This window comes from Electrona antarctica, assembly GCF_951216825.1.
Source record: "Electrona antarctica genome assembly, chromosome: 21".
Classification (NCBI taxonomy): Eukaryota; Metazoa; Chordata; class Actinopteri; order Myctophiformes; family Myctophidae; genus Electrona; species Electrona antarctica.
The window spans coordinates 7,263,673-7,279,110 of NC_136802.1; the positions used below are offsets into that span (position 1 = coordinate 7,263,673).

The 15,438-nt window shown below is 45.2% G+C and overlaps 1 protein-coding gene across 1 annotated transcript in view; it reads left to right on the forward strand.

Annotated features, from left to right (window-relative positions):
* Nucleotides 1-15,438, forward strand: part of adgra3 (adhesion G protein-coupled receptor A3) — a 70,782-nt gene that overhangs the window by 15,214 nt on the left and 40,130 nt on the right. The window contains exons 2-3 of the mRNA XM_079491631.1: nt 2,783-2,854; nt 14,930-15,001. Of these exons, the coding sequence (XP_079347757.1) occupies nt 2,783-2,854; nt 14,930-15,001 (144 nt within the window). The remainder of the gene's footprint in view (nt 1-2,782; nt 2,855-14,929; nt 15,002-15,438) is intronic.

Genomic DNA, 15,438 nt, shown 5'->3' on the forward strand with positions numbered 1-15,438 from the left:
AACTTAATTATATTGAGTTCCGTGAAGATACACATATCGTGTGCGTGTGCGTGTGCGTGCGTGCGCGTGCGCGCCACAGGAAGATTAGCTGATGCTATGCACTAAGCTAGTGGCGATCCTAAAACTAAATAAACATTTGAATTAAAATAAGCAACGATAGATAAACTTGCACTGGACATAACCTAAAAAGAACAAATTCCTGAAAGTCTCAGTTCCTATTTATATCAATAACCAAGTAAACCAAAAGACAAATCTGAGCAGCAATTTGAATTAAACATCTCTCCGATTTGATTAAAACTGTGCCAAATGTCTTCTGTTCATACAAGCCCTTGCTAGTATTAAATCCGACTTTGTTTCATATGATAAAGTCATCACCCGTCCATGGTCCCCAGATCCTCGCCGCAAAAACAAATTATCTTTCAATGCAAATAAAAGTACTTTGTGACCAAAGCCGCCGCTGTGGGAGGCCTGAGTGTCTCTGCCCATGTCATCAGTCCATGATGAGAGTGCAGGCTCAGGCTGTGATAGACTTTGCAGTCCCGTGCCTCACCACGCTCTTAACATCTGTTGTTTCAGCACATCCACTGAAGCCCGCACAAGAGCCTGCTGTGAAACACGGCCCTGTTTGTGTGCGCTTAGCTCTCTAGCTCTGAGGGGTTGGGAACCAAAACGGCAAAATCTCCCTATGAGTCTCTCCGAGTCTCCACCGGCCAACCCTGTAATAAAACACAACCCCTCAACACCCTATAATGATTCCAATCTGGCCACCGGGTTGTGGGTGATGTTAGCATGTATGTCACCCACACAACATCCCTTCCCCGGCTGGCCTTGAAACACCGACCGCAGTTCCTTGCATGCTCTCTATCTTCTCCTATGAGTTTTAACGTCACTATTAATTTACCAGGCCTTTGGGGAAAGGTCTCAGAAAGATGGTGTCAGGGACATGGGACATGGAGCTCAAATGGTAGCCCTTAGTTCAACCCATTCTGGGCGGGAACCCCTTTTGGTGTTTTAAGCGTTATGTTGTACTTTAGCTATTGATAAATAGCAGATCTACAAGCTCATAGCGCGGCACCGAGTGCCGCGCTATGAGCTTGTAGGTCTGCTATTTTTGAAAAATCGTGAAAATGTGGCCCAAATGTTTGAATATATTCTTTCAGAGCAAACGTTTTTAACTCAAATCTTTGCTTCTGGGAGAGTCCCTGGAACAACATATTTTCAGATGGGGGTCGGCGGCCAATTACATATAGTGGCTGGGGTCCTTGACATGAAAATGTTTGAGAACCACTGATATTGAAACAGGGGTTTTTCAGAAAACTGTCAGGATTTAGAAGACATTTGTAGAATCGTTCCCAGGTCAAAATGGGTTAAGAGTGTGTGTGTTTGTAGAGATGCCAATGCTTGTGATTAAGGTCAATAAATCCCAAATTGCCTGGTATTCCCTGGGTCAGCATTGACTCAAGTTGACTCACACTGTCTAATTTTAAAATGATGATAGTTGGAAATGGACACTGATGCTGTTAGTGTCTTCTACGTGCTTGCTAAAAACAGGAGTTTATTGGAGCCAGAAGGATGTTCTATCCCTCTTATTTGTCTAATGCTGGCTACTTTTAACCCATTCTGGGAGGGAACCCCTCTTGGTGTTTCAAGCATTGTTACACTTTAGCTATTGAAAAATAGCAGATCTACAAGCTCAACTTGTAGGTCTGCTATTTTTGAAAAATCGTGAAAATGTGGTGCAAATCTTTGAATATATATTCTTTCAGAGGGAACGTTTTTTAACTCAAATCTTTGCTTCTTGGGGGTCCCTGGAACAACATATTTTCAGATGGGGATCGGTGGCAAAATACAGATAATTCTGGATGTCCTTGACATGAAAAAGGTTGAGCACCACTGACATAGAAACAGGTTTTTCAGAAATCTGTCAGGATTTAGAAGACATTTGTAGAATCGTTCCCAGGTCAAAATGGGTTAAGGTGCATAAAATGTGGTGTGTATTGTGCAGTTTGGTTTAGTTTTTCTTCATTTTGAACTGACACATGTTCCATTCAAATATCATGCTTTGCGAAAGTACTTTAAGTTTAAGTCTGTGGGCAGATACCCAGCTAGCTAGTAGTACCTCCTTTGATCAAGCATTATCCCCATTGGCAGATTAAATAACCTCATGTGGCGGTTTGGAAAAACGATCAGCAAAATGTGTCACCGGTGAGTCACCACAGCTTTGGATGGAGTTATGGTACCTTGTAAGCATCAAAGCCGAGGGGGTTTCACGGAGAGAATGCATTTTAATCTCATGCTGGCTACCTGGCTGAAGGGTACAGGGCTCAGATGCTACCAATTTAACCTCATTTAAGAAAATAGCAGGCTGTAGTGGAGATCAAGTTGCCTCCCGCCACGCGCACACGCACAGGCAGGCAGGCAGGCAGGCAGGCAGGCAGGCAGGCAGGCAGGCAGGCAGAGAGGCAGGCAGAGAGGCAGGCAGAGAGGCAGGCAGAGAGGCAGGCAGGCAGAGAGGCAGGCAGGCAGGCAGGCAGGCAGGCAGGCAGGCAGGCAGGCAGGCAGGCAGACAGACAGACAGACACTAACTTGAAATTAGGAAAGGTTAAGGCTTAAGGGGTTTTAAACAGAATAAAGACAGATTTTATATTCTGTCAATACACAGTGTTACTTTTTGACTACAGTAGTTACTTTTTGACTACAGTAGAGGCTACAGTAGAGGCTGTCATGAATTCTAAATGTATTTTTTAACGATGCTTAATATACACTTGTTTTTCCTTCACAGAACTTTAAGCAACAATAAGATTCAAGAACTGACAAATGGATCTTTCATTGGATTGTCTACTTTGGAACGATTGTGAGTATCACTATTGTTTTACTTTGCTTTTGAATGAACAGTCTCTGCAAACATGCCTCTACTTAACATTGACATTGTTGGCCTGGGGCCGTGGCTCAGCGGTCCAGGCACCTTGGCCGGTAGCCCGGGTCTGGCAGTGTGCCACGGGTTCGACTCCCGATCCCGACGGCCTTTACTGCATGTCACTCCCTCATCTCTCTCTCCCATTTCCTGTCAGCCTACTGTCTGTCCCTCTATAAAAATATAAAATAAAGGCGAAAGCCACAAAAAAACATTGACATTGTTTTCGACACAATTAGTCTGTGAATGCTCATCTATGCTGCTCTGAACATTGCACACTTGTATGGCTATTTTGATACTAAAAACAATGTATATTTGTAAATGCACATCACTTTTCCTGTCAAATGTCATTCATTTCTGACATTCAAGTCACGTTGATTGGAAAATAATTGCATAAATACAAAATGTCGGACGTTTGATGTTGAGAGACGATTTTCTTCAGCTTCAACCCTAACCCAGGGAATCTATATAGCATCAGAAAACCTTAGAATAATTTGAAGATCATTTTCATTCAACTTTCAATACCATTTATTCTGTTTAAAGTGGCAGGTGGCTGGCCTGGGCCGTGGCTCAGCGGTCCAGGCACCTTGGCCGGTAGCCCGAGTCTGGCAGTGTGCCGCGGGTTTGACTCCCGATCCCGACAGCCTTTGCATGTCACCCCCCCCCCCCATCTCTCTCCCCATTTCCTGTCAGCCTACTTTCTATCCCTCCATAAAAAATATAAAATAAACACGAAAGCCACCAGAAAACATTTAAAAAAAAGAAAATAGCAGGTGGCTGACTGTGATTTATAAATGTCAGACAGAAGTCAATATAAGGGAAGTAGCTAACCCAAGTTTTACCACTGTGTGCAGATCCTCCTCCTTAGACGTCCAAAGTTATGTGTCCATGAAAGTATGTTAGCACAAGTTGATCTAGATCTCAAAGTCAGACAGCGAGGCTGTATTTTCCTGTTCCACCTACCCGTGCATTAGGAGGGACTATCTATCACACCGCAAAGTGAAGTTTGGGCTTGTGGGGGTCGGGGGCCTCGTAAAATACACATTGGCCGTGCGCCAGTGGAAGGTCCAGGTCATAGAAAATGAGCATGCATAGTACCGCCTCTAGCAATTAGCCTCAGTTAAGAATACCGGTCAACGGTGGAAGGCCTTGGGAATAGTACTACTAGGAAACATTAATTATAGCTAAAGCCTTCAGGGCAGTGTATTGTCTGCCTCGATGGATGCTCTTAACATACTGAATGCAGGAGGATGGATGGAGGGATGACGCCACAGAGTTCAAGGTTCAAATCTTCTTGTCCTGCAAGGGAAATTATATTTGCAGCTGGGGTTTAAAAGCTGCTATAAGCAATATATGTCAAAAATGTAATGACCTTTTGGGCCTGGGCTGTGGCTCAGCGGTCCAGGCACCTTGGCCGGTAGACCGAGTCTGGCAGTGTGCCGTGGGTTCGACTCCCGATCCCGACGGCCTTTACTGCATGTCACCCCCCCCCACATCTCTCTCCCCCATTTCCTGTCAGCCTACTGTCTGTCCCTCTATAAAAAATATAAAATGAAGGCGAAAGCCAGACAATGAGTAAAACACTCCCAAAAAGATGTAATCTCTGTGACACATCTAGGGGCCACAATCTGCATTCAAAGATGTTCCTAGAAGCTTTGTCATTGGTCGGGGAAAAAACCTGGTCGAAATGACTAACCAATCAGGAAGTAGACAGGCAAATCGACCAATGACAAAGCTTCTAGGAAAATCTCTAAATGCAGATTGCGGCCCCTAGATGTGTCACAGAGACTACATTTTTTGGGAGCGTTTTACCCATTGCTGGCTGTCAAAAGGTCAGTAAATGTTCACAAATCAATTGACTTTATGACTTGCAAAAAAAGCAGCCCCCAATGCTGGTAGCCTGGTACAACGTAAACAAAGCTGTATTTCTGAATTAGATGTTTAGTTTGTGGATGGATCATCATTGGCTGGTGATTGTTCCTAAAGATTGAAAAGGTTGTGTATTTCCGCTTGGATGGAAACCTTTTCACTTTGAACTAGAAAGCCTTTTACTAGGGAACAGAATAGAGGGGAGGTGGAAGAGAGAGGAAACATATCAGTGCTTCGCTTCATTCCAGCGGATGGTGAAGAAGACATTTTATTGAGCGCCGGTCGTGTATGTTCTGCTCTGGCAGCACTGAATACACTTTGGAAGGATCGTGTGAACCGTCCGCGCTGAGATGTCATTCTCGCCATGGAGCGAAGCAACTTGGACTTTAGGGTTTTCTGGAATCTCATCACCCGTGTCTGTCCTCTCTCTCCCCCCCGTCTTCCTTAGATTCCACGGAAATGGCCCTGGGCCCGATACGTACGCAAGGGGCGACGGGTGATTTATTGCACTGGAATGGCTTCATGCTGATAAAATAACCAGACCGTTAATAGGCGAGCTTCTACCCAGAGCTGCAATAACTTGTGACTGCATCGATGCGGAATTCTAAGGGCATATTTTCCCTGTCATTCCTCCAGTTCTTGTTAAAAAAGGCCAGTAGTCTGTGGGAGGTATAGTATAGGCCGTTTTGGATATTGCTGGGCCATCTGGTACCGGTTCAGCAACCACTGCCAAGTGGTTGAATCCAGAGTACAAACATGCCTTAAAAATGTCTCATAACTTGGTGAGAGTCCATGTCTCTGCATCTACGTCTTCACGGGAGAAATTACAACAGTTCTTTTTTACAGCGTGACTTCTAAAAGGGGCTAGCTGTCTAGATGTGTGTGTGTGTGTGTGTGTGTGTGTGTGTGTGTGTGTGTGTGTGTGTGTGTGTGTGTGTGTGTGTGTGTGTGTGTGTGTGTGTGTGTGTGTGTGTGTGTGTGTGTGTGTGTGTGTGTGTGTGTGTGTGTGTGTGTGTGTGTGTGTGTGTGTGTGTGTGTGTCCACTGCTAATCTGTCAAACCACTAGACCAATCAGTGCCAAATTACTTGTGCACACAAGTGCACAAGGAAGAAAATGTGATCTCCCCCTCCTCCCCTCCCCTCCCCCAGCCATGAATATCTTTCACGTTTTGTGAATTCATAATCTCAGTTCCACAGTCCCTCCATATTTGGACAAGGCAGACAGAGATCCACAGGGAAGCCATGATGCCATTATTCGAGTTTTGTTTTTGTAACTTTTTCTTCACTATTAAACAGTCAACTCCAGAGTCTTAACTAACTGAAAGTGTGTCTGAGTTAACACTCTGGATTATACTGTGTAGGGAGCGTACCTATGTTCCCCAGGTTCTATGTTCCCCACCATGCAAAAAAAGGTTCTTTGTTCCCCACTTAGAATAAACCTAAACCTAAACCAGAAACCTAACCTAGTAATTTTTGTAATTCTAATAAGACTAAAAGTATTTTAGCAACTTAGTCTTAGTGTTACTTTTAGTAGCAAATTCTGATTTAAGCTCAGTCTTTGAACAATCCATTGAACTTTAGGCCTGCCTATAGGCTACTTAAACTATCTAGTCCAGGGTTCCCCAATAGGCGGCCCGCGGGCCATTTGCGGCCCGCGGAGCGCCCCCTTGCGGCCCGCGGAAGAATTTAAAAAACAAAACAAAAAAAAAACTTTTTTTTTTTTTTTTTTTTGGGGGGGGCGGGGGGTCCCAGATATAAATGGCATTAAATGGGGGTCAGTAGCCTGTGCATGTCAAACTGGGCATCCTTTTCAAGACCTCGACCTCACGCGGGCGGACTCGGCCCCCAGCCTGGTACCCTAGTCAAAATATGGCCCTCGAGGAAAATTAATTGGGGAACCCTGATCTAGTCTTAGCCAACTAAAAATTAACACTGGCATAAAATAAACTAAAACATAATTGCTCAGACTCTTCAACAAAGATGGCAAAAACAAACATTCTTTGTTCTGTACTTATACATACAATTGTATAGTACAAAACACTGAAGTCCTTAAACCAGAAACCTAACGCTAACCCTAAACCCTAAAGTAAGTGGGGAACATAGAACCTGGGGAACATAGAACCTGGGGAACATAGGGATGACCCCGTTCCGCCTGTGCCTTTCCTCATGTTGACTGACTCGCATACATTGGTAAGATCACCATCTCCTAGATTGATTTGAGGATCTGTAGGAAATGCTCCCTCCTGCCCCTGAAATGCTCCCTCCTGGCCCCTGAAATGCTCCCTCCTGGCCCCTGAAATGCTCCCTCCTGGCCCCTGAAATGCTCCCTCCTGGCCCCTGAAATGCTCCCTCCTGGCCCCTGAAATGCTCCCTCCTGGCCCCTGAAATGCTCCCTCCTGGCCCCTGAAATGCTCCCTCCTGGCCCCTGAAATGCTCCCTCCTGGCCCCTGAAATGCTCCCTCCTGGCCCCTGAAATGCTCCCTCCTGGCCCCTGAAATGCTCCCTCCTGGCCCCTGAAATGCTCCCTCCTGGCCCCTGAAATGCTCCCTCCTGGCCCCTGAAATGCTCCCTCCTGGCCCCTGAAATGGGTCAGAGTTTTTCAAAGCTCGGGCCGAGCAGATAAACATGAGGCTGGCACACCGACCGGATACACAAGTGTAAAGGAAAAGCTTTGATCTTCCTTTTGCAGAGGAAGGAAGGAAGCCTTCGAGGCGCGACTGTTGCTCTCTGCCAACGGCTGGTCGTTCAGGCTACAGGCTCGCTGGCTACAGCCCGTCTGTCTGTCTGTCTGTCTGTCTGTCTGTCCGTCCACAGGCTAGTTTTACCTCGGAGAGCAGCTCCCATTGTGACTGCCGTAGACTCCCACAGCCCCACCCCGTTCCACCCACATCCAGTGAAGAGCTGCTTGCTCGCTTGCTTTGTTATTGTAATGAGGCCAAGGCCAGAGGTGTCGGCAGCATGACGCATGCACACACACACACACACACACACACACACACACACACACACACACACACACACACACACACACACACACACACACACACACACACACACACACACAATGCCAGCTCGGCTACATGCTTGAAGCCTCCCCCCTTTCATTGGCTCCCTCGCACTCCCTCCCCGTCATCACACGTCTTCGGCTTTCTTTCTTGCTTTCACAGTCAAAAAGAAAGAAGGTTCTTTTACAGTAAAGAAAGAGGAAAGGTGATTTCTGGTGCCTTTGGGTCTGTCTATAATAATATGCTCCTCTAAGGTATCCAGGCCTTTTCCTTTTCCACATTCCTTTCTCCAAACAGTTCTTATCTTTTCACAGTTTCCCTTCTTTGACAAAGGAAGAGAGAGAGAGTCTCTCCCTCAACTGCCTGTATCCAGTTGTGAACACTCACTGAGGCAACAGCAGCTGCTCTGAATGGCAAGGGGGAGAATCAATTAACCCTCTCTCTCTGGCGCCCAGCGTGAAATCGCAGAGTAACTGTGGCGACCGCTGTTTTTGGTCGGGGCCAAAAAGGTGTCACTGAATTAAAATGCGGGGCCTGCAGAAAACCCCCATTATCACATTCTCTCCTCACAGAAATGTATTATGATGAGCCACGGCTTCAGGGACACCAGTTGCATGCTAATTCCTTTGCCAAATTCAGTGCCTTGGACTCGGAGTAGTGCTTCTAATGGAAATCACAGCGAGGCACCTCGCGCCTGTGTTGCCTGCTGAAATGATTAGTAACCGCTGCACATGCATACACATCTGTACGGTTATAAAGTCCTGTGTGTGAAGTTGTCATTCGGAATGTGTTGAGGTGCAACATTTTCAATGAAGGATTAGAAATGTGATTTATTTATATTTCGTTACTGTTGAAGCTACTGGTGAATTCAGCAGAGGTTAGAATCAGTGTTGTTTTCGTCGACTACCTTTTTTCACTGACGAAAACAAAATGGAAAATGGAAAAATTGCTGACAATTTCGTCAACAAATAAAAACTAGACTAAAATGTTAGGAAGGGACTAGTGGACAAGAGATCCAGTATAAGTCATTTTACACTTGGTTGCATGCTGAAAATAGCAGATCTACATGCTCACAACGCGTCGCAGTGCGACGCGTTGTGAGCTTGTAGATCGGCTTTTTTCAGCAATTGTAAATTGCGACGGCATCACGCAGCCAAAATACATTTTAGTCGACTAAATCAACCGTAGATTTAGTCGACTAAAACCGCCTGGCATTTAGTCGACTAAAATTAGACTAACACTAAAACATTCCAGGTGACTAAAATGTGACTAAAACTAAATTAAAACGATTCAAAAGACTATGACTAAAACTAAAAATCAAATTTTGCTTCCAAAAACAACACTGGTTATAATGGGGGGTTAACAAGTAGCAATCCATCATACTGTTCTGAGCTGTTTCAGTGGGAGTTTTCCCTCCCCCTCCCCCTCATGGCAGATCTGGAATTCAGTCTCATGCTAGGAAAAAAATCAGAAAAATATTTGAAGCATTCATTTGCACATATAACGGATTTTTAGCCACACTCATTTTGACCTGAGATCAGATTCAAAAAATGTCTTCTACATTCTGACAGTTTTCTTAAAAAGCTATGTTTCTATGTCAGTCGTTCTTCGATTTTTCAAAAATAGCAGACCTACAAGCTTGTAGCGCGCCACTCGGTGGCGCGCTATGAGCTTGTAGATCTGCTATTTTTCAATAGCTAAAGCATAACATAATGCTAACACCAAAACGGGTTCCCGCCCAAAATGGGCTAATGTTGTTGCTGCGTGTTATGACTCCTGAATTTCCCTCCAGGGATCAATAAAAATGCATCTCAGCCTTATCTTATCTCTTATGGAGAGGTCTGTCCAGCACTTTGATCCCAAACGAGGATCGTTCCTCAATAATTAATACTTCTCCCTGTTCTTGTTTTCTTGTGAACTTGTAGAACGTCATCAGTCGCAGCCCAAGTATTGTCATATTTCAAAACACATCTAGTCATGTTCACTCAGTCCAAGTGATTTGGAGTTGACTTCTGTGGAAGTAGAACAACCATAATGTGCAATGTTGGAGGTCTGGAGAAAACTCAAAACCATTGTTTGAAATACTCCTTTCCTTTGGCAAGAATGTAGTCGTTTAAACTTAACACATTGAGAGCCCACGCAATACTGCCCAAAATCACTTTCACCTAGAAAATCCATTCACATTTTTTATAATTCAGCTGACTGTGGAGACACATGCTGGAACTTTTTACTTTGAAATGTTTAATTTAATTTAAACGCCAAATGCATTCTCAATGGCGAAAAAACACACTTTGGCACCACGTGTTAAAAAAAGTGTTTTGATGTTTTGAAAGACGTCCACAGACGTCTTGGGCTATGCACGTGCGGTAATACCCAGGACGTCCACAGACGTTTTGGGCACAAAATGTGTTAAATCTGTAGTCATTTATCAAGATGTCCATATTTATTTCTGGACGACGAACCCCAATTTCCTGTGTACTGTATGTAGTGCAACCTTCCTGACAAAAGTCAACTTTGCACACGTGCTATCTCACGATCTGTTAATGTTATGCCCAAAACACATCCATGACTAATTCAGGGACTTAATACAACCCGTTGGTCTTACAGCTAGCGACAGGCTTTGCACACAGATAATGTGCCATTTAAATCGTGAAATTGGAGACGGACACACCCCCAGCAAACGCTGCATTTTAGACCTTGTGCCGGTGGTGTGCACCATAGATTGGCTAAGCAAGGGCCCTTGTTCTGGCTTGCTCTTGGAAAATGTCGTAAAAAAACACAAAATATATATATATGCTGAGTAAACATGTAAATCCTGACAGTTTTCTTGAAAAACCTATGTTTCTATGTCAGTCGTTCTCAAACATTTTCATGTCAAGGACCCCCCAAAAATGTATGTAATTGACCGCCGACCCCCCTCTGAAACTATGTTGTTCCAGGGATCCCCCCAGAAGCAAAGCTTTGCGTTAAAAACGTTCACTCTGAAAGAATATATATTCAAAGATTTGCGCCACATTTTCATGATTTTTCAAAAATAGCAGACCTACAAGCTTGTAGCGCGGCACTCGGTGCTGCGCTATGAGCTTGTAGATCTGCTATTTTTCAACAGCTAAAGTATAACATAATGCTTAGATTCTAAGCATTATGTTATACTTTAGCTGGGGGTGGGAACCCCTTTTGGTGTTCTAAGCCTTAGAACACCAAAAGGGGTTCCCACCCCAAAATGGGTTAAAGATCATGTCACAAAATATAAACTCTATAAACTATACAAGGAACTGCTTATAGACATTCACAGGGATGAGCAGCCTCTCAAATTAGCTTCATTGGAATCTTCTTAGCACGAGGAGGAGGAGGACAAACTCAGAATAATTTAAATTCATCCAGTAATTCTCTTTACAGAGTGTGACATTAAGCGTGTTCCTACTAATATGGTTTATAAAGATGTCAGCAGGTCAATTGTTCAACCACAGGCTGTCACTTTCCCACAATGTCCCACGAGCTTGTAGATGTCGCTACGAGCAGCTTGTAGATGTCTTCCAACCACCTCAAGCTGAACCCAGACAAGACTGAGCTTCTCTTCTTCCCAGCTAAGTCCTGCCCTGCCTATGCAGGAGCTAACTATCTCTGTAGACAACGCCCTGGTAACATCTGTCCCAACAGCCAGGAACCTTGGTGTTGTCCTGGACAGTCAGCTCTCGTTCAAAACTCACATCACAGCTGTCACTCGATCCTGTAGGTTCACACTCTATAACATACGACGAATTAGACCGTTCCTCACCCAGGAGTCAGCCCAGCTCCTAATCCAGACAACAGTGGGGCGACTGTGGCTCAAGAGGTAGAGCAGGTCGTCCAATGATCCATGGGTCGGCGGTTCGAATCCCGGCTCCTCCTGTCTACATGTCGATGTGTCCTTGGGCAAGACACTGAACCCCAAATTGCTCCCGATGTGCTGGTTGGTACCTTGCATGGCTTCCGCTGCAATCGGTGTATGAATGTGTGTGTGAGTGAACATTTTTAACTCAAATCTTTGCTTCTGGGAGGTCCCTGTAACTGGAACAACATATTTTCAGATACGGATAACCCAAATACAGATAATGCTATGGGTCCTTGACATGAAAAAGGTTGAGCACCACTGACATAGAAACATGGGTTTTTCAGAAAAGTGTTAGGATTTTGAAGCCGGCCTCGGGTCTAAATGGGTTAAATTTGATGGCTGAATTAATTCTCACCAGTTAAAACCTGCCTCCTCAAGGCTCACTAGTCTCTGGTACCTTCAAAGGAATGGCCGGTTGGTCACAATGGTGAATTAATCTGATACATGTGATGTTTTGCCCTCTCTTTGAGCTCCAACATGCTGTGGAACTTGGGAGTGCTGCTGCCCTAGGCTAAGAACAATACTGTGGAACATGGGAGGGCTGCCCTAGGCTAAGAACAATACTGTGGAACATGGGAGGGCTGCCCTAGGCTAAGAACAATACTATGGAACCTGGGAGTTCTTAGCCCTAGGCTAAGAACAATACCGTGGGACTTTGGAGTTCTTAGCCCTAGGCTAAGAACAATAGTGTTGAAGTAAAAGGAAGACATCAGGTGTTGTTCTAGGATGGGGCAAGTAGTCAAGTAGTTTACGGGAAAAAATCACACTTGTGTGAAGTGAGGGGCTCTTATCATCATACATCACATTCCGTGCTCAGCCAATCAGCTGAGCACATTCCACGCACGCACGCACGCACGCATGCATGCAGTTGTGCATAGGAGGGGCTAGCGCCCCTCTCATCTACAAGCTAATGGAAGGAAATGGTAGTGGATAGCTGTAAAAAAAACAAAAAAAAAAAAAAAAAAAAAAACAACAACAATGGCACAAAAATCGGAGTCTTAATGTACTTTGGTGGTAGTATACTGTACACCTCATAGCAGTGGGTTCGCACAACGTTTCCATTTTAAGCATCCGCCTCCTCCAGGCTTTGTATTGAGGTGTCCAGAAGACACGCCAAAGCGCTAATTGCTCCCAGTGTGCTCACTTGGAACGGCACACTGCCCCTAACACCAGTGTGGTTTTTGGCAGCAAATTTTGATTTTAGTTTTAGTCATGGTCTCTTGAATAGTTATCATTTAGTTTTAGTCACATTTTAGTCACCTGGAATGTTTTAGTCTAGTTTTAGTCGACTAAATGTCATAAGATTTTAGTCAACTAAATCTACAGCAGATTGAGTCAACTAAAATACATTTTGGCGGGCCTTGATGCCGTTTTTACACTTGCTGAAAATAGCCGATCTACAAGCTCACCTTTCCGGGACTTATCAGACCCGAACATGCGCTCTTTGACGCACGCTCATGCTTCCGCGGGGCTTCGCGTATGTGCCCTTGAGCACATACGCTCCAGAGGCGAAAGGGGCGTCTACCTATATATGTCTATGGTATAGAGCGTCGCAGTCCCGTCCCCTTTCATGACGACGCCAGGCCCAGGAAATAATTCCAAATGCATTTTCCCCATAGACATTTCAAAAAGTATTTATTTAAAGACCTTATAAGCGTAGCACGAAGCCAACTCGAGGTGTGACAATCTTTTCTTTTCCGGGTCTCTCGAGGGGGCAGGACTGCGACACTCTATAGGCCACCAGCCATTTCTCACCTCAGTTACACCTCAGTTATGCTAGCTCACATGAAAAGCTACGGCTAGCGATAAGCCCCCCCCATCATCTGTGAGCTATTCTGAAGCCCGGTGACGAAACTCCCGCCGGTCGGTCCAGCCCCCCCCCAACCCTCCATTTCGGGATGACGGGCTCCCCCTCCTCCTGGAACATCAAACGGCCCGAGTTACCCCAGAGGGGCTTTCTGTATGCGGGGCTCAGGTGGCGACTCGCAGCCCCTGAACCAGCTCTGTAATGAGGGACTGTGCAGTGCCAGCGCAGGTGAACGCTGCAGGTATTCTGTGACCGCAAGAGAGCCTTTGAAGCTTCCCGATGGAGGAGGAGGTTCTGCCTGGCACTGACACTGTGTGTGTGTGTGTGTGTGTGTGTGTGTGTGTGTGTGTGTGTGTGTGTGTGTGTGTGTGTGTGTGTGTGTGTGTGTGTGTGTGTGTGTGTGTGTGTGTGTGTGTGTGTGTGTGTGTGTGTGTGTGTGTGTGTGTGTGTGTGTGTGTGTGTGTGTGTGTGTGTGTGTGTGTGTGTGTGACTTGAGAGAAAGAAGAAGAAGCCCTCCTGTGATCCCGGGGGGCCAGGTTGTCGGCAGTGGTTGTGTGCTGATGATTGATTGCATTGGGGGGGGGGGGGGGGGTCTTTCTGCTCTTCTAACAGGTGTCTGCTTGGGGGGTCTGATGGGAGGAGAAGTGTGTGTGTGTGTGTGTGTGTACTGTGCGTGCGTGACAGTCTTTTCTGCTGTGCACAACAATTAACCATAGCAGTGAGTGGGTCAGTGGAGCTTTAAACTTTAAACTGCTACTCTAGGTCAGGGGTTCTCAACGTTTTTGGCTGGCTGGGGACCCCCGAAAATTCTTTGGCCATGTCTCGGGACCCCCCTGCCCGCCCCGCCCCCCTCACCACCTCCAATATAATCCAACCCCTACAATAACCTTAATAATAATAGAGAAAATACATCATAAATACTGAAACTATAAATATTATTAAAGCCACAATTTTTGTATTTTTTCAGTTTTTCAGGTGTCTATGAGGTGACAGTACTTCATTAGACACCCTGGAGTCGTTTTTATGTACAATGATGTATTCCCTTGGTATGTAGGGTTTCTTCCTGGAGGCTGAACCCTTGACAGTCAAACGTGCCAATGAAAAAAACAGTAATATAGAGACATCACATTATCAACCCCTCCCCTAACCCCTCCCCCTTTATCATACAACTACAGCTGTTTTACAATGATGAATAAAACAAAACATTGTGATTTATGCTTCAGGAACGTTCTTTAGCCTGCGGTCTGGGGCCTCCGGGGCTAGGTGGTACCACCTGACATCATGGAATGGAATGCAGCCACAGAGCATAACTTAATACTTCTCTCTGTCGTGAGGGGTTTCCAAATGTGCTTGAATAACGTGATCCTATTTATGCAAAGAAGAACAAAAAGAGAGGAATGTGTAAAGTCATTATAAGCTTGTTGTTCGTGGCCTAAACCTGAGTGTTTGTTTGTTCACAGGGACCTGCGGAGCAACGTGATCAACCACATCGAACCGGGAGCGTTCCTTGGCCTGCCAGCACTCAAGAAACTGTGAGTACCACCAGATCATTGTCAGTGCCACCTCCTCTCCTCTCTGTGCCAGGGCTAGTGCCAACAACACGCCTGGATCCTACAGGAGTCTCCTCCTGCATAGAGCGTCACAGTCCCGCCCCCTACCAGGGCCCAGGAAATGATTCCCTGTTCTTTTTCCTCATAGACTTTTAAGCCTCGTAAAAAGCCAACTGGAGTTGTGACAAATCATGACAACAAACACAATGTTTTGGGCCGAACAAAGAATTAGAAAGAAGAAAAGAACGGCAGGTTGCAACACTTTTTTTTCTTCTTTTTCTTCTTTGTAATTATTTGTTTGGTCCAAAATATTGTGTTTATTGTCATGAGTTGTCACGACTCAAGTTGGCTTTGTCTGCGGCGTAACCGTCTATAAATAAATAGTTTTTGAAATGTCTTTGGGAAAAATGCATTGGGAA